A 25,278-nucleotide genomic window follows, 5' to 3' on the forward strand; every position below is an offset into this window, starting at 1 on the left:
AGTTGGGATGATCTTAGTTCTGGAGTGGAAGCAATGTAGGTTGAATGGTTTCCCATGCATCTTGAAGATTAGCTGCTTCTCCAGTTGGAGGTGAGCACTAACATTACATTGGGAAAGATTGAGAAAAGTCTTGGGGTATGACGCAGACCTGCTTGAAACTAGTCTGCACTGTAATTGGATCTGCTATGGACCCACCACAGACTGCATGCCATCATGCAACAGATGTGGGACAGAGTCAAATTTCTGTAGGTGGCCAAACATGAGAAGCTCTGTAATACCACTCATTTTTAAAATTTTATTTTCATGGGTGTCGCTGGCAAGGCCAGCAGTTATTGCTTATCCTGAAATACCATTGAGAAGGTGGTGGTGAAATGTCCTCTTAGACTGCTGCAGTCCTTCTAGTGAAGGTACACCCATAGTGCTGTTGGGTAAAGAGTTCTAGGGTTTGGACTCAGCAACAGAGTTCCAAGTCAGGATGATGTGCAAATCTGAAGAAAACCTGCAGATGGTGGTGTTCCCATACTCCTAGTGCCCTTGTCCTTCCTGGTGGTGGAAGTCATTGGTTTCAGATGTCCTGTCAGAGTAGCCTGGGTTTGCAACTGCAGTGCATTGTGTTGATGAAATACACTGCAGCCGCAATGCACCAGTGGTACAGGGAATGAATGTTTATGTTTGTTGACGGGGTGCCAGCGTCACTGGCTGCTTTGATCTGGATGGTGTTGTGCTTCTTGAGCATTGTGGGTGCTGCATTCATCCATGCAAGTGAAGATCATTATATCACGCTCCTGACATGTGGCTTGTAGATGATAGGAAGACCTTAGGATGTCAGGAGATGAGTCACTCACTCAGTGTAACCAGCTTTTGACCTGCTCTTGTAACCATAACATTAATGTGGCTAGTTCAGTTGGGTTTCTGGTCAATAGTGGCCCCAGGATATTGATGATGAAGGAATTGGTGATGGCAGTGCCATTGAATGTCAAGGGTAGATGGTTAGACTCTCTATTTTTGGAAACGGTCATTGCCTGGAACTTTTGTGAGCAGGCAACTGGGCAGACACGTTAGTGTAGTGGTTAGTGTAATGCTTTACAGCGCCAGTGACCCGGGTTTGATCCCTGCTGCTGTCTGTAAGGAGTTTGTACGTTTTCCCCGTGTCTGCATGGGTTTCCTCCAGGTGCTCCGGTTTCCTCCCACATTCCAAAGACGTAGGGGTTAGGAAGTTGTGGGTATGCTATGTTGGCGCCGGAAGCATGGCGACACTTGCGGGCAGCCCCCAGAACACTCTACGCAAAGGATGCATTTCACTGTGTGTTTCGATGTACATGTGACTAATAAAGATATCTTAAATAGTATTGAATATTGTGCAATCATGGCCTTGCACAACCAGAACCATCTTCATTTGTGTGACTCTAATATTTGGTGTGTTTTCCCTTTGATGCCCATTGAATTTTACTAGAGATGTGGATACACAAGCATTCTCACTCTCATCTTACCTGTGGAAATTTGCTCATTGGTACAGGTTTGGACGATGGGACTGATAGGACTTGATAGGACTGTTGATGACAGCTTTCTAATGATTGAGAGTAGATTGGTGGTAATTAGCCAGATTTCATTTGTCCTACTTTTTGTAAAGAAGTCATTCCTATGTAATTTTCCAAACTGTTGGGTAGATGCCAGTTTTGTAACTGTGCAGGAACAGCTTGGCTGGAGGAACAGCTAGCTCTGTGCAGGACTTCAGCACTAACAGCTGATATGTTTTCTGGTCCCATAGTCTTTGCTGTATTCATTATTCTCAACCACTTATTGATATTACATGGAGTGAGTTGAATTGGTGGAGACAGGATTCTGTGATGGTGCAGATCTCAGGAGGAAGCTGAGATAGATCATCGGTTAGGCATTTCTGTAAGAATATGGTTGTGAGTGCTTCAACCTTTTGTTTAGGGGAATATGGGTCAAACACAGGGAAATGGGACTCAGGAAGACACCTTGGTCAGCAAGGACAAATTGGGCCGAATGGGCTGTTTCCCTGCTGCACAACTCTATATACTGGACCCAGCCATAGTTGAGGATGGGTGCAAAGACCTTTGCGAGGTCAAAAAGGCCACGTATAGCAGTTGATGCTGTTACCTGGATTTCTTTTGCTGCATCACAGTGAAGATCAAGTCCATCATAGCTCGGGATAGACACAATGCATATAGTCCTTTGGGGAGCAGCTCTTTAGCCACTGGGAGGAGGCAATTGAGGAGGACCCTGAAAGACTTTCCCTGTGGCAGGCAGGATTTGTCTCTCCAGAAGCTGAGCACAACATCGTGTCTCTGGACTAGGCATTGCACCCTTTTCAGCTCCACTGCCAAAATTCTTAAAATTCGCCACTGCCCAAGCTTTTGATCTCTTCATTTTCTGTTTCTGTCGGGGCCTTTTTTTCCCAGCGCATCAGGCACCACCTTGGCACAGTTTTATTTCTACGTTAAAGGCAAGTTTCTGATGTCCCAAACAACTTCTGAAAAGTTTACCATGCACTTCTGGTGCGACGTGGACAGCGTCCCTTTAAGCACCGTGCAAAGCTGTGTGCATGCAATGCAGCAATTTTACTGTTAAGTCAGCAGGTAATCCAGATAGCGGGTTATATTTCACCAAAGTAGTTAATGATTGACTGAAAAACTCTGCAACGTATTTCACCTAGCTATACTTGGGGGCGGGAAACTGTAATCTGCACAGTTACACTGGAGTTGTTCTGGCCTTATTCCAATCACACTCCTAGGGTGTAAGTGCACTAGGAGCTGGAGCACGGGTTATCTCCTCGCTGTAGCGCCGAGCCCTTGACCAGTAGCCGGAGGACCCAGAGCTAGCCGCGCTCGACGGCGCCATTTGTTGCTCGTTCACCTGAGCGACGCCACTTCTTGAGGAAGATCACTGAATCACACACACACACCTGAGCATGGAGAACGGTTTGGATGAGAATATCTACAAAAACCCCGATGCGGAGATGAAGCTGGAGGTCAATCACGAGACCTCGCTGCAGGTGGTCGGCGGGGAGCAAGTCGCTGAATACGATGAGGTCGCCCGCTCCCCTTCCCCGAGCCGTTCCTCCCCTTCCTCCTCCTCCTCCTCAGTGGCTTCCAACGTCGAGAGCGCGGAACTGGACGATCACCACTACGGCTCGGGGCAGGACGCTGACCAAGAGGAGGTGTTCGACAGCAAGGACGAGGTGGACGAGTGGCAGAGCCACAGCCCCAGCCCCCATAGCTTGCACCTCAACGGCAGCCCCAGGCCGGGCCCGGGCGGCGATGACCAACAGCCGCAGCAGAATTTCGACATCTCCCTCTATGTCAGGGTAAGGATTTTTTCCACCGCTCCCGCCTTCGCCTCTTCCCCCCCCCCCCCCCCCCCCCCCCCCCCCCAATTCCCTAGTTACCCCACAACTTCCAGGCACGTTTCCTCGCCAAAGTTATGTCTGTAAAATGCTGTTTGTACTATCAAGCATTATCCAGGTAAGCACAACCCTCGCCCTTACCTCAAAATGCCCCGGAAACATTGGCGGTCTCCCCACCTGTGGTGTCTTAATTTACGGCGTGTGAGGTCCGGCTGGCCCGTGCCAAGCCGTACGGCGCCGCCTTCGGCACCAGCGCCCCACCGGTGAACGGGAGGTGCCGTTCCGGCGGCTACCGAGAGCACACACCTCAGTCTATGGTTAGGTTTGCATCGCCCGCTGTGTAATCATCCTTAGAAAGCTGAAAGCATCAGTGTATCGGGTATCCCAACAACATTGTGAATTCAAAATGTCGATGTGAAACCTTGCAATATATTTAGGATACACGAAGGGCGGTTTCTACCGTGATCTTTACCTGATCTACTGCCGCATCCCGTTTATTTGCAAATTCTAATCCATCTTGGTGATATCAGAACACGGTTCTACAGTGAAATAAGCTCACTGGTAAAACATTTGAACTGTGTATCATTGGTGTCACTGCACACAACTGAAAGCATTTATGTGTACGTCGGTACAAATAGTCTTATCACCAAGCGGCTTTTGCAGTACTTTGTGCACTTGCAATTAAATTGATTAATGGCGGACTATTTGCTTTTGATTGTTACTCAGACTTTTACTAACTTTTTTGTCATCCACAATAGTGACTATCAATTATTCTGAATTGGTTAGACCAGAACAGCCGAAGAAGCCACTTTAAATTTATGCACCTGAGTACTTCTACGCTAAGAATTATGCTGTTGCAGCAGATTGAATTAGCTTGGCACTATAAATGTGCGCAATTCCTCACTACGTACATCTAATTGTACCGCCTCGTTGAGGTACTGCTTCTATACATTTCATTGAACTATACTCTTATGCATGACGGTTGAATGCAAATCGCCAACTGTGAACAGAATGTTAAAGGCAGTCTGTGTGTTCGGGCTGGCAGTGTCTTTTAAAGATTTGATGATTGCGAGACTTCTTGTTTGTAATATTTTCTGCCTTAAAAGAGGACTGGTCAACATCTGTGAAGCGTCTAGTGGAGAGTGTTGTGATATGATTACACCAACACATCGTTGTCTGTATTTCGGACAAATATAACAATAACTTCAATGCTCGAATTTGGGGCTTTAATAATTCGGATTGTTCCATGTGCCTAACACTGCAATATTGGGTGCCATCGAATGATTTTCTGTGAAATGTTCTACTTGAAGGCAAGCTGTTCTTTTTCCATTCCTTTGAATGCAGCTTGCCTGAAAATTTTAATTCGGGAGGGTGGTGGTTAATTCTCTTAAGCACTAAGGAAAATAATTTATATATTTGGGTTAGTTTTTAAGTACATTTTTCATCTACATTTTGCACACATTTTCTCAAATCCTTCCATCTATAAACTCATACCAAAGAAATTGCAATATCCGGAAATACACAACTTAATAACCTAAGAATACAGAATCTTTTTGGACTTAGGAGTTTGCTTTATGGATCAGATCAGTCTAATAAAATTCTCTGTGGCAATTTTAAAATACTAAAACAACAAGCCAAAAGCTTGATTCAATATTGGAGTGCTGATTCTTAAACAAAAATCCTGCAATTGAGAAAACATAAGTAAACTTGGGGAATCTGATAACCTTTCAAGAGAGCTGATCTGCCTGTGCTGAATACATCATCTGTAAACTAATTTACTGAGATTTTTTTGGCAGTTAATACATCAGTTTAAATTGTTTGTTCAGTGAATTTTTGGTCTGCATTACTGACTGTTCAACTGGTAGGGATCAACACTTGCATTACAGTTCAATTTATTAACCAAATTTTCTTTTGGATTTAAGTATCATGGAGAAATGCATGATGTAGTAAAAGCTCAATTGTAATGTAAAAACTCCTAGGAACATTTGTGACAACTCAGTTAACTGTATGGCCAACAGAATATTGTTTGACAAAAACATTTAATATGCTCATCTCCACAATCAAAAAAAATTCCCCTCCCACTGTACCAAAATATCTCTCAACCAAAGTCACAGATGGTATTCACAGTGACTGTTGCAATATCTTTCCTTTTATCTTTCTGTTGAACCTTTGTTTCAACCTTTAGCCTGTATTTAGCTTTGTGGTCTTGTCTTCAATATGTTCCATCCTAACTATTTGATCATAGAGCATTGCTAGCAGCCTTGGCTCTCTTCTTGCTCCATCTTGGCAACATGACCTGAAGACTAGGTCAGCATTACGAAAAACAAATTTATCAGGTTGATGTCACATTGCTCTCCAGGAGAGACTATTGCAAGCAAATTTACTGCATAATACCAAAGGTAGATTTTTAACAAGAAAGCTTCATTATCTGCAAAGCACCTTGGGACATCCTAAAGTTTTAGAAAGATGCTTTAGAAATACAAGTCTCTCTTTTATTTGGTCAGCCACCTTGTATTTCAAAGGTGCTCTGCTCTGCTTCTCCACCCACACCAATTCTTGCACAGTCTGCATGTTGGGAAGTTGAGTTTAGTATGCAGACCTGGATAAGCTGTAAATTCCTCCAGTTAAATATTGAACGTCCAAAGTCATAATTTCATCTGCTGGTTTCAACCATGTTCTTCTTCCTGATCCCATCTGCTTATCTGATGTAATTGAGTGGTTGCAGCTTAATATCCTGATGAATACCTGATGCCATATCATGTCATTCATAAAGACCCTCTCCTAAGTCCATAAAATCAGAATTGTGTTTATTATCACTGACATGTCGTGAAATTTGTTGTTCTGCAGCAGCGGTACAGTTCAAGACACAAACATTATTGTAAATTACAAAAATAAATAATTAGTGCAAAAGAGGGATAACGAGGTAGTGTTCATGGGTTCATGGACCATTCAGAAATCTGATGGCAGAGGGGAAGAAGCTGTTCCTGAAATGCTGTGTCACAAACCAGCAACAAAAGAAACACACTGAGCATGATTCAGTGTTAAAAACTATTTTATTAATCACTACTTATGATAATATGTAAAATAAAAGTAAAAATGTTAGTATGTTAGAATTCAAAAATGTTAAACCTCGAACGTTAACCCCAAAACTAAACTCTTCGTGTGTGTGTGTGTGACAAAGTCCAAAACTCCCAGTTCCTGAATGGTTCTTAAAGTTCAGTTCCGCAAGCCATAAGGTGAAATATGAGCAAGGGCTTCTTCAACAACCACCGTTGTCTGAAGATAAGATGTAGATGTAGAAAAACATAGAGAGAGTACATACGAAATCCAAATGTTCCACGATGGAACCCAAACGACACTTCAGTGTTTACTCGGTAGTGACTTGCTCACCCTGAAAAGCATCCGAACCGTGGTCGTCCACACACAAATACCTGTTTCCTTCTACAGGTCAGCAACAAAGTGAACTCCACCGGATTACTTCCAACTTCCATACATGGATTTCAGTGGCAAACACAGTTATTGTTTCTCATCCATCGATAGAGAAAACAAGCAGGCTGGTGTCTCTCTCTCTTCTCTCTCTCTCTTCTTCTTCTAACTTCTTCTTCAACGTCATTACGTCCTTTATCTTCTATTGACGTAAGCACGCCCCACACACACATACACACACACTCTCTATCTTAAAGGGACTTTCACTGAGTCCATAACACCTCCCACCTAAAAAAAATTTCCCAAGAAAATTTTAACCGCGCATAGAGTTAGTAATGTTAATAATTATCACGCTACACAACTACAGACTATCAGATTAGTACAGATACATGTTTCCCATTTAACATCGGGAAAGACAATCAGCAATCACATTATCTTTGCCTTTAATGTGAGTTATCATGAGATCAAACTCTTGCAAAATTAAACTCCAGTTTAACAGCCTTCTGTTCTTGTTTTTGACTCGGCTCAGAAACACCAGTGGGTTATGATCTGTATACACAGTCAATGGTTTCTGAGCGGTGCAAACATATACACTGAAATGTTGCAAGGCTAAAACAAGCGACAGTAATTCTTTCTCTATGGTGGAATAATTCTTTTGATGCTCATTAAATTTCTTTGAAAAGTAAGCTACAGGATGGTCAATATCATCAAGGTCACCCTTCTGCAACAACACAGCTCCTGCAGCTTCATCACTGGCATCTACTGCTAATGAAAATGGCTTTTCAAAGTCAGGTGTTCTGAGCACAGGATGGTAGCATAAAATGGCTTTCAGCTTCTCAAATGCTTCTTGACAAGAATCTGTCCAAACAAACTTTACTCCCTTCTTCTGAAGATTAGTTAGGGGAAGAGCAATATCAGCAAAATTTTTACAAAATTTTCGATAATATCCAACCATTCCCAAAAATCTTCTAACAGTCCTCGTACCTGTGGGAATAGGGAACTCAGATATTGCTTGAACTTTTGCCTGAACAGGAGCTTGCTTGCCTTGACCTACAACATAACCAAGATACGTCACAGTGGCATGGCCAAATTCACTTTTAGCCAAGTTAACTGTAAGGTTAGCCTTGGAAAGTCTTTCAAACAACCTTTCTAACGCAGAGATGTGATCTTCCCAAGTATCATTCCCAGTCACTAAGTCGTCAATGTAGGCATCTGTATGTTTTAACCCATGAATCACTGAATTAATCATTCTTTGAAATGTTGCCGGAGCATTTTTCATTCCAAATGGCAAAACATTGTATTCATACAATCCAGAAGGGGTTACAAAGGCTGAAATTTCCCTTCCTCTTTCTGTTAATGGAACACACCAGTACCCTTTTAATAGGTCAATCTTTGTAAGAAATTTTGCCTTTCCCACTCTGTCTATGCAATCATCCACCCTAGGAATAGGGTAAGCATCTGACTTTGTTACAGCATTCACTTTCCTGTAATCTGTGCAAAATCTAACAGTTCCATCAGGTTTAGGTACAATAACACAGGGCGAACTCCAATTTGAAGTAGAATGTCTAATAATATCATTTTCCAACATGTATTTTATTTCCTGATCAACAAGTTTACTTTTTTCCACATTCATTCGATATGGGTGTTGTTTGATTGGTTTTGCATCCCCAACATCAACATCATGGGTAATTATCGATGTTCTGTTTGGAACATCTGGGAACAGATTTTTAAATTTTAAAATTAATTCTCTCATCTGTTGTTTTTGTGAAACTTGTAAATGGTCCAACTTCGTTTCAAGGTTCTCCAGGATATTTTGGTTTTTCAGTTTCGATGGAACAATATTTGGTCTAAATGGGCCTTCCTCAACATCAACATCAGGCATTCTAGAAACAACCTTTTCACCATCCACCAAGGCCACAACTGAATCCCTCTCATAATAAGGTTTTAGCATGTTTACATGACAGAGTTGTGTTTTCTTGCGTCTATCTGGTGTTTTGATTATATATGTTAGATCAGTCACTCGAGATTCAATAACATAGGGTCCAGAAAAACGAGCTTGCAAGGGATTATTTTGGCTAGGGAAAAATACCAACACCTTTTGCCCCACTGCGAATGTCCTAGGCCGAGCACGTCTATCAAAATATGTCTTCATTCTTATCTGGCTTATTTTCAGATTCTCTCTCGCTAGCTGGCAGACTCTCTCCAACCGAGTTTTAAATTTTTGGACATAGTCCAACAGACTCAAGTGAACTTCCTCATTAACCCATTGCTCTCTTAACAACTCCAAAGGTCCTCTCACCCTATGTCCAAACACAAGCTCAAACGGACTAAATCCGATTGACTCCTGGATCGATTCTCTAACGGCAAACAAAAGTAAATGGATACCTTCGTCCCAATCCTTGGTGTTTTCAAAGCAATAAGTCTTCAGCATATTTTTGAGAGTAGAATGAAATCTCTCCAGAGCTCCTTGAGATTCTGGGTGATATGCAGATGATACAATCTGCTTTGCTCCCAGCTCATAGACTATTTGTTGAAAAATTTTTGACATAAAATTACTACCTTGATCAGATTGGATTTCTTTTGGCAAACCAAACAAGGTAAAAAATTTTACAAGAGCCTTTGACACCGTCTTGGCCTTAATATTTCTAAGGGGTATTGCCTCTGGAAATCTAGAAGTGGCACACATGATGGTTAACAAATACTGATTTCCAGTCTTAGACTTTGGTAAGGGGCCAACACAGTCCACAATCACCTTCGAAAAGGGTTCACCAAAAGCAGGAATTGGTTTCAAAGGAGCCACAGGGGGTTTTTGATTTGGTTTACCTACCATCTGACATGTGTGGCAGGTTCGACAAAACATCACCACATCTTTTCTCAAACCAGGCCAATAGAATTGTTTCAAGATCTTCCCTACAGTTTTATTCACACCAAAATGACCACCCAAAGGCATACTATGGGCCAGGTTTAAAATCTCATCCCTATAAACTTTTGGAACAACAACCTGATGAATAACTTCCCATTCCTCAGTAACAGGAACATGAGGAGGTCTCCATTTCCTCATTAACACTCCATTTTTGACATAGTATCCAGTTGGCATCTTTTCAATCTCCTCACATGAGAGAGCTTTTTCTTTCAATTCTGTCAACTCAGGGTCCTTTGTCTGTTCCACCATAAAATCCTTCCTCGACAAAGACAAATCTTTAAATTCAGGCTCACTGTAAGGATGTTGATCCTCCAGTGAAGACAGAAAAGTCTCAGATAAGGCATCAAAATTTTCTTCCTGTTTAGGACTGTCACAAGGAACTACATCAGACTGCACCGGACTGTCTGTCTTGGCTAATTCTTTAGCTCTAGCTCGAGTCACCGCACATGATGGGTAAACATCTGGATCATCCTCAGACTCATCAATCCTTGGTTTGGTTGTTAACCGTACCACAGGATCACTTTCTCCATTTGCAAGGTCATTTCCCAATAACAAAGAAACTCCTTCCACTGGCAAACTAGGTCTTATCCCTATCTCGACTGGTCCTTCTACGAACTTTGACTTTAAAATCACCCTGTGAAAAGGGACAGACATAGTCTCACCTGTAACGCCTCGTACTAGATTTACTTCACCAGTGTCACTTTCTTCACCAAAATTAAAAACACTGTCCAGCAAGAGAGATTGACTAGCCCCAGTATCTCTAAGAATTTTCACTGGCACCTGGGGTGACTCATCATTCAGTGAAACAAAACCCTCTGATACATACGAACGGAATTCTTTTCTCACCTCCTCCAACTTTTCCGCTTTTCCCTCTTGCAAGGACTGATCTTTAACAGCATCTCCTAAACCTTTTTGATTTTTAATTGCCTGAAAGCAAGCATTGGGCCCAGCTTCCTTCTTTTTCTTCAAAAGGGCACAATTAGATATCACGTGGCCAGGTTTCCTACAGTAATAACAAGTACGCTCAACAGGTTTCTCCAGCTCTGGCTTCTTTTCATCCTTTCCTTTTTGATTACCTCCCAATTTACTCTCCGGTTTCCCTGGATTGTCTTTGTAACTCTTTTGAAAGGTTTTAGGTTGTCCCCATTTGGATTTATGGGTTAAAGCATAATCATCTGCCAACCTAGCAGTTTCTTGTAAAGTTTCCACTGCCTTTTCATTTAAATATGTTGTTAATTCAGCTGGAACACATCTTTTAAAGTCTTCCACTAGTATCAATTCTGTCAATTTATCATAATCCCCATCTACATTTTTAGCCAGGCACCATCGTTCAAAACATATTCTCTTTCCATTGGCAAATTCCATATAAGTCTGATCTGCAGATTTCCTCAAGTCTCTGAATTTTTGTCTATAAGCCTCAGGGACCAATTCATAGGCCTTCAAAATAGCTTGTTTTACCTTGGTATAATCAGCTGCATCCTCAACAGACAAAGCAGAATAAGCTTTTTGAGCTTTACCTTTAATCACACTCTGTACCATAAGAGCCCATCCTTTCCTTGGCCAGTTTGAACTCACAGCAACCTTTTCAAAATGTTGGAAATACTGATCAACCTGATCTTCTTCAAACGGAGGGACTAATCGAACCTCCCTGCTGGCTGAAAAACCATCATCAGAATCAGATTCCGAACTCCTACGCTTCATTTGTAACTCATGCTGCCTCTGTTTTTCCTTCTCCTCACTATCCAGCTCCATCCTCTTCAATTCCATCTGCTTCATTGCTAGATCAGCCTCTATCTTCATCTGAGTTAGCTTTTGTTCAGTCTCTAATTTCTTTTGTTCAGCCTCTAATTTCTTTTCCTCTTGTTCGGCCTCTAATTTCTTTTGTTCTCGTTCAGCCTCTATCTTTAACTGGGTTTGTTCTCGTTCAGCCTCTATCTTTAACTGGGTTTGCTCTCGTTCAGCCTCTAATCTCTTTTGTTCTCGTTCAGCTTCTAATTTATTTTGCTCTCGTTCAGCCTCTATCTTTAACTGGGTTTGCTCTCGTTCAGCTTCTATCTTTGCCAGCTGCACCTGTGCCTCAGAAATTGCTATTTCACTGCCAGGAAACTGTTTTAACACTTCCTTCTCAAACACCTTCTTTTCCACATAATGGCCAGCTATCAATCTCTGAATATCTGCCTTTCTCATAGACTGCTTTACTTCTGTAAGGTTTAGCCTTGTAGCAATCTTTATCAAATCATCCTTTTTCGCCACCTCCAATCCCTTTTGGGTTGGTGACTCCAAAAATGCCTTAATATCCATTGCTGCTGGTTTCCACACACACAAGCCAATTAAAAAGAATTTATCAGACCTCCCTCAAAAATCTTTGGATTGAATCTCGAACAAATCTCGTCAATCTGGGGTACAATCCCAGACGACACTCGTTAACCTTGGGAACTATCCCGGACGAGCCCCCAATTTTGTCACAAACCAGCAACAAAAGAAACACACTGAGCATGATTCAGTGTTAAAAACTATTTTATTAATCACTACTTATGATAATACGTAAAATAAAAGTAAAAATGTTAGTATGTTAGAATTCAAAAATGTTAAACCTCGAACGTTAACCCCAAAACTAAACTCTTCGTGTGTGTGTGTGTGTGACAAAGTCCAAAACTCCCAGTTCCTGAATGGTTCTTAAAGTTCAGTTCCGCAAGCCATAAGGTGAAATATGAGCAAGGGCTTCTTCAACAACCACCGTTGTCTGAAGATAAGATGTAGATGTAGAAAAACATAGAGAGAGTACATACGAAATCCAAATGTTCCACGATGGAACCCAAACGACACTTCAGTGTTTACTCGGTAGTGACTTGCTCACCCTGAAAAGCATCCGAACCGTGGTCGTCCACACACAAATACCTGTTTCCTTCTACAGGTCAGCAACAAAGTGAACTCCACCGGATTACTTCCAACTTCCATACATGGATTTCAGTGGCAAACACAGTTATTGTTTCTCATCCATCGATAGAGAAAACAAGCAGGCTGGTGTCTCTCTCTCTTCTCTCTCTCTCTCTTCTTCTTCTAACTTCTTCTTCAACGTCATTACGTCCTTTATCTTCTATTGACGTAAGCACGCCCCACACACACATACACACACACTCTCTATCTTAAAGGGACTTTCACTGAGTCCATAACAGCTGAGTGTGGGTCTTCAGGCTCCTGTACCACCTCCCTGATGGTAGTAAAGCAAAGAGGGCATGTCCCGGATGGTGAGGGTCCTTAATGATGGATGCCTCCTTAATGATGGATGCTACCTTATTGAGGCATCGCCTCTTGAAGATGTCCTCGATGGGTGTGCAGGGTTGTGCCTGTGATGGAGCTGGCTGAGTGTACATCCTCTGCAGCCTCTTTCTATCCTGTGCATTGGAGCCTCCATACCAGGCAGTGATGCTACCAGTCATAATGCTTTACACCATACATCTAGAAATTTGCAAGAGTCTTTGGTGACATATCAAATCTCCTAAAACTCCTAATGAAGTACAGCCACTGATGTGCTGCCTTTGTGATTGCATGAATGTGTTGGGCCCAAGATAGGTCCTCTGAGATGTTGACGCCCAGGAACTTAAAGCTGCTCACCCTTTCCACTGCTGACCCCTCAGTGAGGACTGGTGTGTGTTCTCCTGACTTCCCCTTCCTGTAGTCCACGATCAATTGAGTGCGAGGTTGTTGTTGCGACACCGCTCAACCAGCCAGTCTCTCTTACTGCTGAATGCTGCCTCATTGCCATCTGAGATTCTGCCAACAACAGTGGTGTCATCGGCAAATTTATGGATGGCGTCTGAGCTGTGCCTGGCCCCACAGTCATGAGTGTGGAGAGAGAGTAGAGCAGAGCAGTGGGATAAGCACACATCCTTGAGGTGCACTTACGTTGATTGTCAGTGATGAGCAGATATTACTACCAGTCTGAACTGACTGTAGTCTCCCAATAAGGAAGTTGAGGATCCAGTTGCAGAGAGAGGTATAGAGACTTTGTTATTTTTGCTTCAGATGTTTAACATCTATAGTTTTTAAATGGTTATTTTCATGGTTTTGTTTAGTGCTTTTTATTCCCCCTATCCTTTCACTGAAGACTAGATCCTAAATCAGAACCCCATCATCTGGAAGATAGAGATGTTCATGTTAATATTCACCTATCACCTGCCTGCGTGTGCTCCCCCGCCCCCGCCCTCGGACCTTATTACTTTGGCTTCTGCCCTCTTCCTTTCCAGTCTTGATGAACGGTCGCAACCCAAAACGTCGACTGTTTATTTCTCTTCATAGATGCTGCCTGACCTGCTGAGTTCCTCCAGCATTTTTTGTGTGAGTTGCTCCAGATTCTAGCATCTGCAGAATCTCTTGTGTCTCTTTAATACAAATGTATACGTGTTTTATGGGATTACAGAATATGCACTGAAGAGGGGCATAAGGCTTGTAGAGTGAATTTTTTTCCATCACTTTGATCTCCTCTTTGTCTATTAGACAATGAAGCCAATATTGAGAACTCTGCAAAATGCTGAAATTGATCTATTCACAAAAATATGCATTTTATGTTATAAACATTGATTAAATCTTTCCTCTGTTTACTCTTTTCAAAGAAAAGATCACTAGCTCGACTAATTTCTCATTGTAACTAATATTCTCCAACATTAGCAATATTCTTGTAAACCTCCTTTTGCACTTTTTCCAATGATATTTTCTGCAACAAGATTAGAACAACGGTCAATACTCCAGCTGTAGGCTAACTGGCCTAATCTTGTATATACTTCAAACTTGACCACCTTGTTCTTGCATTCTTGTCTTGGCCACTAACAAGCCTTTTAACTTGGCTAACCACCTAACCTGCTGGTTTTGGGGATCTTTGCAATACACTTCACTGTGCTTCTACTCCTCTCAACATACAGCCATTTATTGGATGTTACCTTATCTTGCTTCCCCTGCTTCATTACTGCACTTGGTACTAAATCCAAGTAATAATGCCTTGCATTTCCACGGTGCACCTTGCTTGCAGAAGCCATTTTGTAGACCATTCCTGGAAAATGTTGCATCTCTAGCAGGAGAAAGAAGAAGCACGGAAAATGTTGGTTGGAGGATGAGGATTAACAGACTTCTTCCAAAAGCTTGCTCTTCCTATTTGGCGTCAGAGTCAAGTGCCTGCCACATTAGACGTTTTGCATACCTTGTTGTAAACTTGTGGAAATTTTAATAAAAACTTTAAATTTGCTAGAATAGTTCTATATCATTAATGATTTTTCACATGGGCTACTGTTTGCAAAGCTGAGATTCTTTGAGCACATTCTAGTGAGAGGCATTTGTGAAATTGTCATCTTACCCACCCCTATCTTGTGGACAATTTCAGTGAAAAGGTGAGCAATAACATTGTAAATAAGTAACCCCACAGTGTAGAAATGCAAGGGAAAATCTACATTGGAGAAAGAGATTAGAAGTGCCCAGAAGCTTAATTAAGAGATAAAATTTCAAGAGTGAAATGATAGTGTTAGGAAAGAATTTCAGAGAATGGATCCATGTTACTGGAAACAAAGTTAAATAATGTTTATGCAAAGGGGAGTGAGTGGCACATGTAACCATATTAAAACTAATAGTGTTAAAGTGTTTGGGTGCTGGAGGTGATTTCCATAAGATGGATATAGGAGCAGGATTAGGCCATTCTACCTATCGAGTCTGCTCCACCATTCAATCATGGCTGATTTTTTTTTCAACCTCATTCTCCTGCCTTCTCCCTGTAACCCTCAACCCCCTTGAGGGGCTTTCAGCCACAATAAAGCCATAATGATTTTTAACAAATACTTTTAAAAAGTTGTTATTCATACAGGAAAGAGCAAGTGCCGGGGTGATGGGTGAATAGGATTTGTAGCAAAATACAATTGTATAGTTGTTTGGGTGAATTGAAGTTTAAGGATAGGCAGGTGAACTATGAAACATTAGCTCATTTGTACCTGTTGATAAAGGGAGGAAATGAAAGTGTCATTAGCACGTAGGCTGTGAGGGGGAAGATTAGGAGGTCATTGTAATCCAGACTGGATGAAGGGTCGCAGCACAAAATGTTGACTGTCCCTTTCTCTCTACAGTTGCTGCCTGATCCACTGAGTTCATCCAGCAGTTTCTTTTTTGCTCTAGGTTCCAGCATCTGCAATCTTTTGTGCTTCATTCTCACAAATAAACTTGGGAGTTGCAGAGAAGAAATTGGAAAGGTGGTGGAGGCAGATAATTAGAGGAAAAGCAGAGAGGATTAATTTTCAACTTTTTTTTCCCCAGGGAGGAAAGATTGTTTGATCATTGTAGAATCTCCCCAAATATTGTTATTTGAGATGAAGAGGATGAAAAATACGTAGTCTATTATGGATAGACAAAGTACTATGCTAAGTTATCCAGGTAGCAAAGTTGAAACCCTTGATCCATGAACAAAGCCACAATGTTCTGTTATTGTGTGCAATGCACTTGTAGATAAATCCCAATGCCCTCTAATCTCCATTATAAAGATGAAAGATTCATAGTACAAGACTATATATGTTAAAGCAGGAAAAAGAATCTTTTTGTAATCTGCCTCAGTCTATTAGTTGAACTTGTATTTATTTATTGCACTGTTATGGTTTCTCTCCCCCTTTTAGTTTACAGCCACCAAAGGGGTGATGTCTCTCACCATTTGCCACCTACAGGGCAAGAAACTATGAAGGGTAAAAACGGGGATAATTTGAGACCAGCACAATAAAAGTAGTGCGTGACACATTGTGCTCTGGTTCAGAAACAGATCTGCATGAACTTTGCATTTGCTTGCTCTCCTGCACTGTAACCATACATCAGTTGCACACAGGCTGTGCTGATTATTTTGCACTTTGGACTTTTGTGTGAGGAAGCTGTCTGCAAAACCCACTTATTGAATAACCTGCATGAAATCAGAAATTGAGAAAATTGGATAGCAGAGTTCACAGTTCCATTCATAGTTTGCAGAAAGAGTTAAGTTTCATATGTGAATTTCAGTTCTGCATTTGTTGTGCTGATGAACTGAAGCCAAGCAATTGTTCAAAGTTCTCCTTGGTTTTATTGCCAATAAAGTTGCCTGATTACCTTGAAATGTTACTGTTGTATGGCTGAAATAGTACATTTATTATGAGCAAAAATGTGAGGTAACACCCATCCCACTGTTCCTTCAGGATCTGCTGAAGTACTTAAGTTTCTAGGCTGGGTGGAATTATTTCAATGTTCTCATAATCCTTATGGCATAATTTGGACAAAGCAGTTTCATAATACCATAACTGGTCATATCTATGTGTCACATCGCACATCTCCCTCAACACAATAGGCAGGAAACATGGTCATAGGGCCCTATTAAAATAATGATCCTTAATAGTTCACTGTCACCACATTCAATATAGTAAAAATTACAAGTGGCACCTGCTATACTTCTTAGCTCGACTGTATAGAATTGTGGATTAATTGAAATGTTTCTCTGCAAAGATGAAACTCATCATGTACCTTTTGACCCATTCTTCAAATCGACAACCATCTCAACAAATGTCTCTCTAAGCAATTAGTCCATCTCCATTACCTCGGTAGAGTCCTTGAATGTGGTATTATCTTCTAAATGCACATCCACCTTTCCTGGAACACCCTTTTGAATTCTTCCAAAGAGATTCCTACTGCTGCCACAGGACATAAATATTTTGTCTTGAATTCACACATGCTGTACAGTATGATTATCCCTCCTTGACCTCTTAACCTTCCATCCTGTGAGACACAACTCTGCTCTCATCAGATTGCATTTGCCTGGTTGCATTCTTATCTATTCAATCTTAATCAAAGTCCTCTGTAGTAGTTTTTTTTCCATGCTGTTGCTTCTGGTGTCTGCTAATAATTTTATGGTGAGAGGGATGGGAAATGGTCAGTTCCACTGCCAGCACTCTGGTCTTTGAGTTAGCAGCTTCAGGGTCAAGGTCCCCTCCAGAGACTTGAGACCAAATTTCGGGGAGTACTGGGGGAGTTCTGCGCTGTTGGTATTGTCTTTTCAGCTAAGACATTAAACTGAGGCAGTATTTGGTATTGGGTGGATGTGACAGATCTCAAGAACACTTTTGTGCTTTAGGAGTTCCAGGGAAGAAAATGAAATGTGTAATCATGCAAATCTTTTAACATTACTCATTTATCTGCATTAATCATCAAGAGAGCATTTTCTACATGTAAGCTGATCGTCCAGCTTTATCTCTTTTGTTTGTCAGTAATGGATAAGCAACCATTTCTTCCACCGGAACCTTGGAAATGTCATATCTATTGTAGTTGGCTTCTGCCAAAAGCACTTTCCTAGGGACTGATACTATCCCTTTCCCCCGGTAACTGTTTGTGTCTGAACCAGACTCTTTGGAGCAGGCTTGGGTGGCTAGATGGCCAACTCCTTTTTCTTCTGTTCTTATTTGCAACTTTGGTGTGATGTTTGACTCAAGGTGAGCTCCATCACTAAGACACTTATTTCCATCTCATTACACTGTATTAGCTTGTCTGCAGGTGATGCTCTTGCTTATGAGAAACTTTCTGACCTATCCTTTCCTCCAAAACTCTGCTGCCTATATCCCAATGTAATCAAATTCATCAAATGGCTCGTCCTTTTGCAAGCTACAATGACTCCCAGTTAAACAACCATTTAGTTATAAAATTCATATTATCTTGGTTTCACATACCCCATTGGCACTGACTCTTCTCGGTAATTTCCTGAGTTTCTGAAATATTGGAGCTGCTTCAATCCCGGCCCCTTGAGGACCCCTGATTAAAATTGCTCCACCATTTATAATCATGCTTTCAAAGTCCAGTGCTCTGGACTTCATTTTCTAAGAACTTTCCTAACTCCCTCCTTTAAGATGCTCCTTGCAATATGTTCCTGATTTGACTTCTGTTCATCTGTTCCAATAACACTTTTTTTGTAGCTCAGTCTTAAATAGGTTTACAAATACCCCATAGAGCACCTTGGGATACTTTAGTACATTAGAATAAGCATGTTGTTACAGATTAGGTTGCTATTTGGTGAATGTCCTTTTAAGACATGGGACAGTAGTGTGTGCGTGGTGCTATTACGACAACAGGAGATATTGACATGCTGACGTTTTGGTTCAGTCAGAGAGAGAGGAAGAGAGACACTGCCTGCTGGTCTCTGTATCGATGGATGAAAAACAGTAACTGTGTCTGTCACTACAATCCATGTGTGGAATTTTGAAATAATCCAGTGGAGTCCACTTTGTCGTTAACCTGTAGAAGGAAACGGGTATTTGTGTGGACGGCCACGTCTCGGATGCCTTTCAGGGTGACAGATACTTCGGAACAAAGCAGTGGAGATCATCAGTGACTGAGGTGGTGTCGTATGGGTTCCATCGTGGAACATTTAGGTTTCATAATTTCTCTCTATTCTCTCTCTATATTTTCTCTTCAGTCATTGGTGGTTTTGCAAAAGCCTTTGCTCATATTTCATCTTATGGCTTGCTGAACTGAACTTTGAGAACTATTCTTGGACTTGGAGTTTGGGAATTTGCCACACACACACTTCAGGTTTAGTTTTTGGGGTTAATGTTTAATATCTAACATTTTTACTTTCAACATTCTAACACTCTTTCCTTTCTTATTATCATAAGTAGTTATTAATAAAATAGTTTCTAACACTTATACATGACTCGGTGTGCTTCTTTTGTTGCTGGTACGTAACAATGTGCGTAAGAGTTGTGTAGCATTGATTGAGATCTGAGACATGATGAAGTGCCCAAATGTCCAAGGTTGATATGGGTTAAGGGGAAGGAAGACACAGGTTTGCACTTCTGCAGTGTTTTGTCAGTTTACCTGCATCTCAATCAACACGTGTTAAAACACACTGCATTACTTTGAAGTGCAATCTGTTTTACAACCATAGGCAAAGAAAATAACTGAATATTTTAAAAAAAGATGTATGCAAGAGCCTATCTGGTACACAAAGGTTAGCACTTTGTATCTTGCAGAGGCATTTTTATATATTCATCAGCAGTCTACAGTGCTTTATAATTACATAGAGATGGTTGCTGAATTTGCAATTGGATTTAGCTTGACGTGGAAATGCTGTGGGACCCCTTCAATAACCTCTTAAATTATATACAATATGAGAAAATAACATTTAATTAGATATAAGCATTAACTGCAGAATTAAGAGGATTTTTAGGTTGATAGTATACTGCCATTGCTAAGTCTGTGCTACTCCCATGGCTAAACGGATGATGTTGAGGAGACTTATTGGAATGGATGTTGGAGGTGGGACAATGCAGGTCTCCTATTTGCTCCTAAGTAGATAAACGCAAGCCTGATTTGGAAATTATAAGCATTGCTTGAATAACTTTTATTTTCCCCCGACTATAAGAACCTTTTAAAGCTCTTTCCATTGGCACCAGTTTGCGATTGCTCTAACTTCTTCATTTTAGCACCCTTGCTGCTCACCAAGATAATCCAACGTGTATGGAAAGCGCAGTTGTCTGAAGTCATAAAGGTAGGTCTCTCTTTTGCTGGCGCTCAGTTACTGAAGCAAGGGTGGAAAATTGTGTGAACTACTTCCTTTAGATCCCTGAGATTATCTTCATTACTTTTTATGAACAGTGTAAATATTTACAAGTACAGTTGGGTGTACCTAAATGAAATGCAAACACATCATGCCATGTGGTGTTAATACTGTGCTTACTTGCTCAGACAAACAAATAGGGGAAATTTAACTGGAGATGGGAAGGTCACTGGAACTGGGGTTTACAAGTTAATTTGCTGACTTGATTAAAGTTGCTTTGCAGATTGGGGGCAATTGTGTGTAAATAATGTTCCTTTGCAATTTTGAATTACTAGAGTGCAGAGCATGAACTGAGTGTGCTCTGGCCATCAGATCACTTGATACCAATTACCAAGCAACAGCCCTTTAAAGGACCATTGCTAGCTGCTCCAGCAATCTAATATTTTGACATCTTTGAGTTTATATCTACTCTAGTCCCAGAAAGTTTCCTTCCCTACTTTGTCATTCTGACTTCCATGGCCCTTTCTGGGATCACCATGACAGATTTTTGCTTGAGGAGGAGATGCTGAATTGCCTGACTGGTGAGGTCCCCCTTATTCACATCTTCCTAACATTGCAGTCTGGTAATTGTTTTAATTAAGGCTTGGCCACCAACATCAATGAATTATTTTGTGTTTTCCCTGAAGAGCCATAAAAACCTGCTGGAATTATTGAAGAATCAAGAGAATATTGAGAATGAAAATGAAGGAATCAAGTATTGGTTAAAAATGAGCACTGGCGAAGTTGGAGAGCTTGAAAGCTAACAAATCCCAAACATCCTAAGGTCTTCATCCAGAGTTTTGAACAGGGTGGCTTTGGAGATTAGTGGATGCTTTGGTTATCCCCTTCTAAGGTTCTGTAGATTCTGGAATTGTTCTTGTGGAATGGAAGGTAGTAAATATGAACACTTTTTTTTAGAAAAAGAGAGAAAATGGGGAATTACAAACTTGTTAGCCTAATGCTAGTGGTAGAGAAAATGCTGGAACCTATAATGAAGGATATAATAATAGAATAGTTTGAAGACAATGATAGGACTGAACAGAGACCACATGGATTTATGAAGGAATAATCATTTTGACTAATCTACTGGAGATGGGGCAAAAATTTTTCACTCAAAGGGCAGTAATATTTGCAATTCTCTACCTGGATTGCTGTGAAGGTTCACTCTGTGTTAATTTAAAACAGATTGATAGATTTTCAGACAACAAGGGAATCACCTCAGGAGGGTCGGAATGCAAATAAATATTTTGCACCCATTTACACTCTTGGAAGGCCTTCACTCTTTAGAGCACTACATCCAATGCTTGGAGAGTCTCTTGGAAACACACATTTGGGTAATTATTCTTCTGCTTATAGAAGATCAAGGAGTGATTTAATTGAAATGTTTATGATGGTTAAGGGAGTTAATAAGATAGATGAAGAGTCCAAGACAAGGGCCTTGAAGATGAGAAATCGGGGGAAAACTTTAGAAAGTGCTCCTTCATAACAATGTAGAAAAAGTTTAAACACTGACATTTTTGAGGCAATGTCAGTTTAAAATTTCTAAATATAGATTTTTGGTAGGCAAAGGTTTAAAGGATTATGGAACCAATGCAAGTAAATGAAATTAAGATACAAATCAAATATGACCTAATTGAATGGGCTCAAGGTTGCTAAATGGATTACTCCTCCTTTTGTTTCTGTAATAAATGGTCATGTTTAAAGAGAACTATTTAAGTGAATGCCAGCTCTCAGAATCCACATTTGAAGAAAGCCCCAGCAAAGCTGCTTATGGCAATGTAAAATTGAAGATGCAGAGGGTGAGTTTCTGAGCAGTTGATGAGGTGGGAGTAGATTTTACTAAATGATCACTCCACTCTCAAGGCTGGAGACCTACTGTTAATTAAACAAAATTAACAAAGTCAATTAGAACAAAAAAATTGCCAGGAATCTGAAATAAAACAAAATTCAAGAAATACTGGAGTTTCTGCTGCATCCGTGGAGAGAAAAATAATTACATTTGGTGTCATTTATCTTTCATCAGAACCTTTTTCTCCACAGATGCTGCTTGACCTGCTGATTATTTCCAGCATTTTCTCTTTCATTGGGGACCAAATATAATGACATGACTTGCTGTGAGAAATGGACTTAAGGCTTCTTTACAAAGACCTCTATGGTAGCGTGGCTTACTGCCTTGTACAGGAGAAGGATGTGGTCTGGACATCCATGTCCTTCGGAGTACAAGATGTTCCCATCAGATGATATGATGGAGCAGTTGTTTGTATAGAGCACAAAGCAAGACCAGTATATGAGCAGAGACTAGTTAGACAGATCACTAATACCTCCTTTCTATTGGGCAATGTTTTTAGTGAGCCAAGGTCCAAACTTCAAAAACAATCAAAGTTGGTGTCGACTGGTTTAAAATATTGTATGAAATGTCAACAGAAAAGTTATGAAAACTGTATGTATTGTTCAGTGCTCAGATAATGGTACATTTTGAAGTAGAATCCTTCCCAGTTATGTGTGTACAGCTCCTCAGGAGTTGACAGAGAAAATGGATCAGGTTGTAGCATGATAAAGGTTTCAAATATATCTTTTGAGGGAATGAAACATGTCAAAGCAATTAACTGTCAGGATGCTGCTATGACAACTGATGTTGGTGGGTAGTGAAGGAGGCTGGTATTTCATGCACTCTTTTTCCAAAAAAGGTTGTTCTCTAACTAGGTACAGAAAAGTAATGCTGTATTTTGAAGTCAACATAAAGCACGTTGCAGTACAATGAATGTTCAAAGATTGTTAACCAAAGACAAACAGTTCATTCACAATTTCTGCTGGGAATATACTACTTTTTTTCATGTGCGTTTTCTTAATGCTTCCAAGAAAAGAAAATATAGCTTTGGATCTCTTTATTGTCAACCTAGAAAGAAACAAACAAAACTGTTTTGTTGGTTTGAACCAGTTGCACTGCAAGCTGTGATTCTGGCTGAAACTGATCCCAGTTCATTCCTGGCTTTGTAAGATAGTGCCTGACCAATTGTTATTTAACACCACCTCCATGTTATTTATATAGTATCTTAACAAAAGCAGAACCTCCCAAGGCACCTTGTACTGGCATGAGGAAGTGGTAATAATAAGACGATAACAAGGCTTGGTCAAGTAAGTTATGTTTTAAGGAAGACTTCTGGAGAAGGAGCAGAGGGGTTTAAGGAAAGACCAGTGTTGATGTGAAAGAAAATTTAATGGATAAGGTTAGATGAGCAGAATTTGGAGTGGGTTGGAAGCCTGAAGGATCTTGGATATAGGAAAGAATGAGATCATGAAGGGGTTTTAACAAGATTAGAAATGTTAAAATTTGGAGGACTGAGAGTCATTGAGACAGTGGTGATGTTGAGTGGAATTTTGTATAATGAACCATGGGGCTTGAGACTTGAAAAAGTTGAGAGATCAGGCATGGAGCAATATGGTACAGATACAAGCCCTTCAGCCCAACAAGCCCATGCCAACCATGGTGCCCACCCAGCTAGTCATAGTTCCTGCATTTGGCCCATATTCCTCTATGCCTCACCCCTCCATGTACCTATCCAAGTGCTTCTTAAATGATACTATTTTACCTGCCTCAACCACTTCCTCTGGCAGATCGTTCCAGATACTCACCACCCTCTGTGTGGAAAAAGTTGCCCCTCGGGTCCTTTTTAAATTTATGCCCCCTAGTTTTGGACTCCCATATCTTGGGGAAAAGATTGCTACCATCCACCTTATCTATGCCCTTCATGATTTTATGAACCTCTATAAGATTGTCCCTCATTCTCTTATGCTCCAAGGAATAAAGACCTAGCCTGGCCAACTCTCCCTATAACACAGGCCCTCTAGTCCCGGCAACATCCTCAAATCTTTTCTGCACTCTTTCCAGTTTAACCACATCTTTCCTATAACAGGGTGACCAAAACTACACAGTGCAGCCTCACCAATGACTTGTACAACTGCAACATAATTTCTCAACTCCTATACTCAATGACCTAAAGCCCAGCGTGCTAAATGCCTTTTTCGCCACCCTGTCTGCCTGTGTTGCTGCTTTCAACGAACTATGCACTTGTACTCCTAGGTCTCTCTGTTCCATTACCTTCCCTAGCGCCCTACCATTCATAGTACAAATCCTACGCTGGTTTGACTTTCCAAAATTCATCACCTCACACCTGTCTGTATTGAAATCCATTTGCCACTCCTCGGCTCACTTCCCTACAAGATCCCCCTGTAATATGCGATAACCTTCACTATCAACAACACCTCCCAATTTTGTGTCATCCATAAACTTACTGATCAAGCCTTGTGTATTGGCATGCAAATCGTTTATATGAATAACAAGGGTACCAGCACCGACCCCTGGGGCACACCACTAGTCACTAGCCTCCATTCTGAGAAACAATCTTCAACCACCATCCACTGCTTCCTACCTCCAAGCCAGTTTTGAACCCATCTAACTAGCTCTCCCTGGATTCCATGGGACCTAACCATCTAGACCAGCCTGCCATACGAGACCTCGTCAAAGGCCTTGCTAAAGTCGAAACAGACAACATCCACTCCTCTACCCTCATCTACCTTTTTGATTACCTCTTCAAAATATTCTGAAAGGTTCATCAAACACAACTTTCCATGCACAAAGCCATGCTGATTCCTCCTAATCAGACTCTGTCTATCCAAATGCTAGTAGGTCCTGTCCCTCAGAATTCCCTCCAGTAACCTCCCTGTGGATTTATCCACCTTAATGCTCTAAGGCTGCAAACAACATCTCCCTGGTAATGTGAATGTTCTCTGAAACATCTCCACTTGTTTTTCCCTTGAGCAACCATGATTTTCTCGGTAAACCCAGAAAAGAAATATTTGTTAAAATCCCACCCATCTCCTGCTGATCTCCAAGGGGACCTACCCTCTTCCTGGCTACCTTTTCACTCTTAATATAGCTATTAGAACCTCTTGGGATTTTCCTTTACTTTACCTGCCAGATCCATCTCG

General features: G+C 41.0%; 2 protein-coding genes across 2 annotated transcripts in view; one reads left to right on the forward strand and one right to left on the reverse strand.

Annotated features, from left to right (window-relative positions):
• enpp4 (ectonucleotide pyrophosphatase/phosphodiesterase 4) overlaps positions 1-2,315 on the reverse strand; it is a 72,372-nt gene extending 70,057 nt beyond the window's left edge. Inside the window, exon 1 of the mRNA XM_052024139.1 lies at positions 2,125-2,315. The gene's annotated coding sequence lies outside the window, so the exon portion shown is untranslated. The remainder of the gene's footprint in view (positions 1-2,124) is intronic.
• A 360-nt stretch (positions 2,316-2,675) lies between these two features.
• The window catches only part of LOC127574793 (chloride intracellular channel protein 5-like), a 120,409-nt gene continuing 97,806 nt past the window's right edge, over positions 2,676-25,278 (forward strand). Inside the window, exon 1 of the mRNA XM_052024142.1 lies at positions 2,676-3,331. Coding sequence (XP_051880102.1) covers positions 2,936-3,331 — 396 coding nt within the window. The 5' untranslated portion in view covers positions 2,676-2,935. The remainder of the gene's footprint in view (positions 3,332-25,278) is intronic.

This window comes from Pristis pectinata, chromosome 10 (genome assembly GCF_009764475.1).
Source record: "Pristis pectinata isolate sPriPec2 chromosome 10, sPriPec2.1.pri, whole genome shotgun sequence".
In the NCBI taxonomy this organism is placed as follows: Eukaryota; Metazoa; Chordata; class Chondrichthyes; order Rhinopristiformes; family Pristidae; genus Pristis; species Pristis pectinata.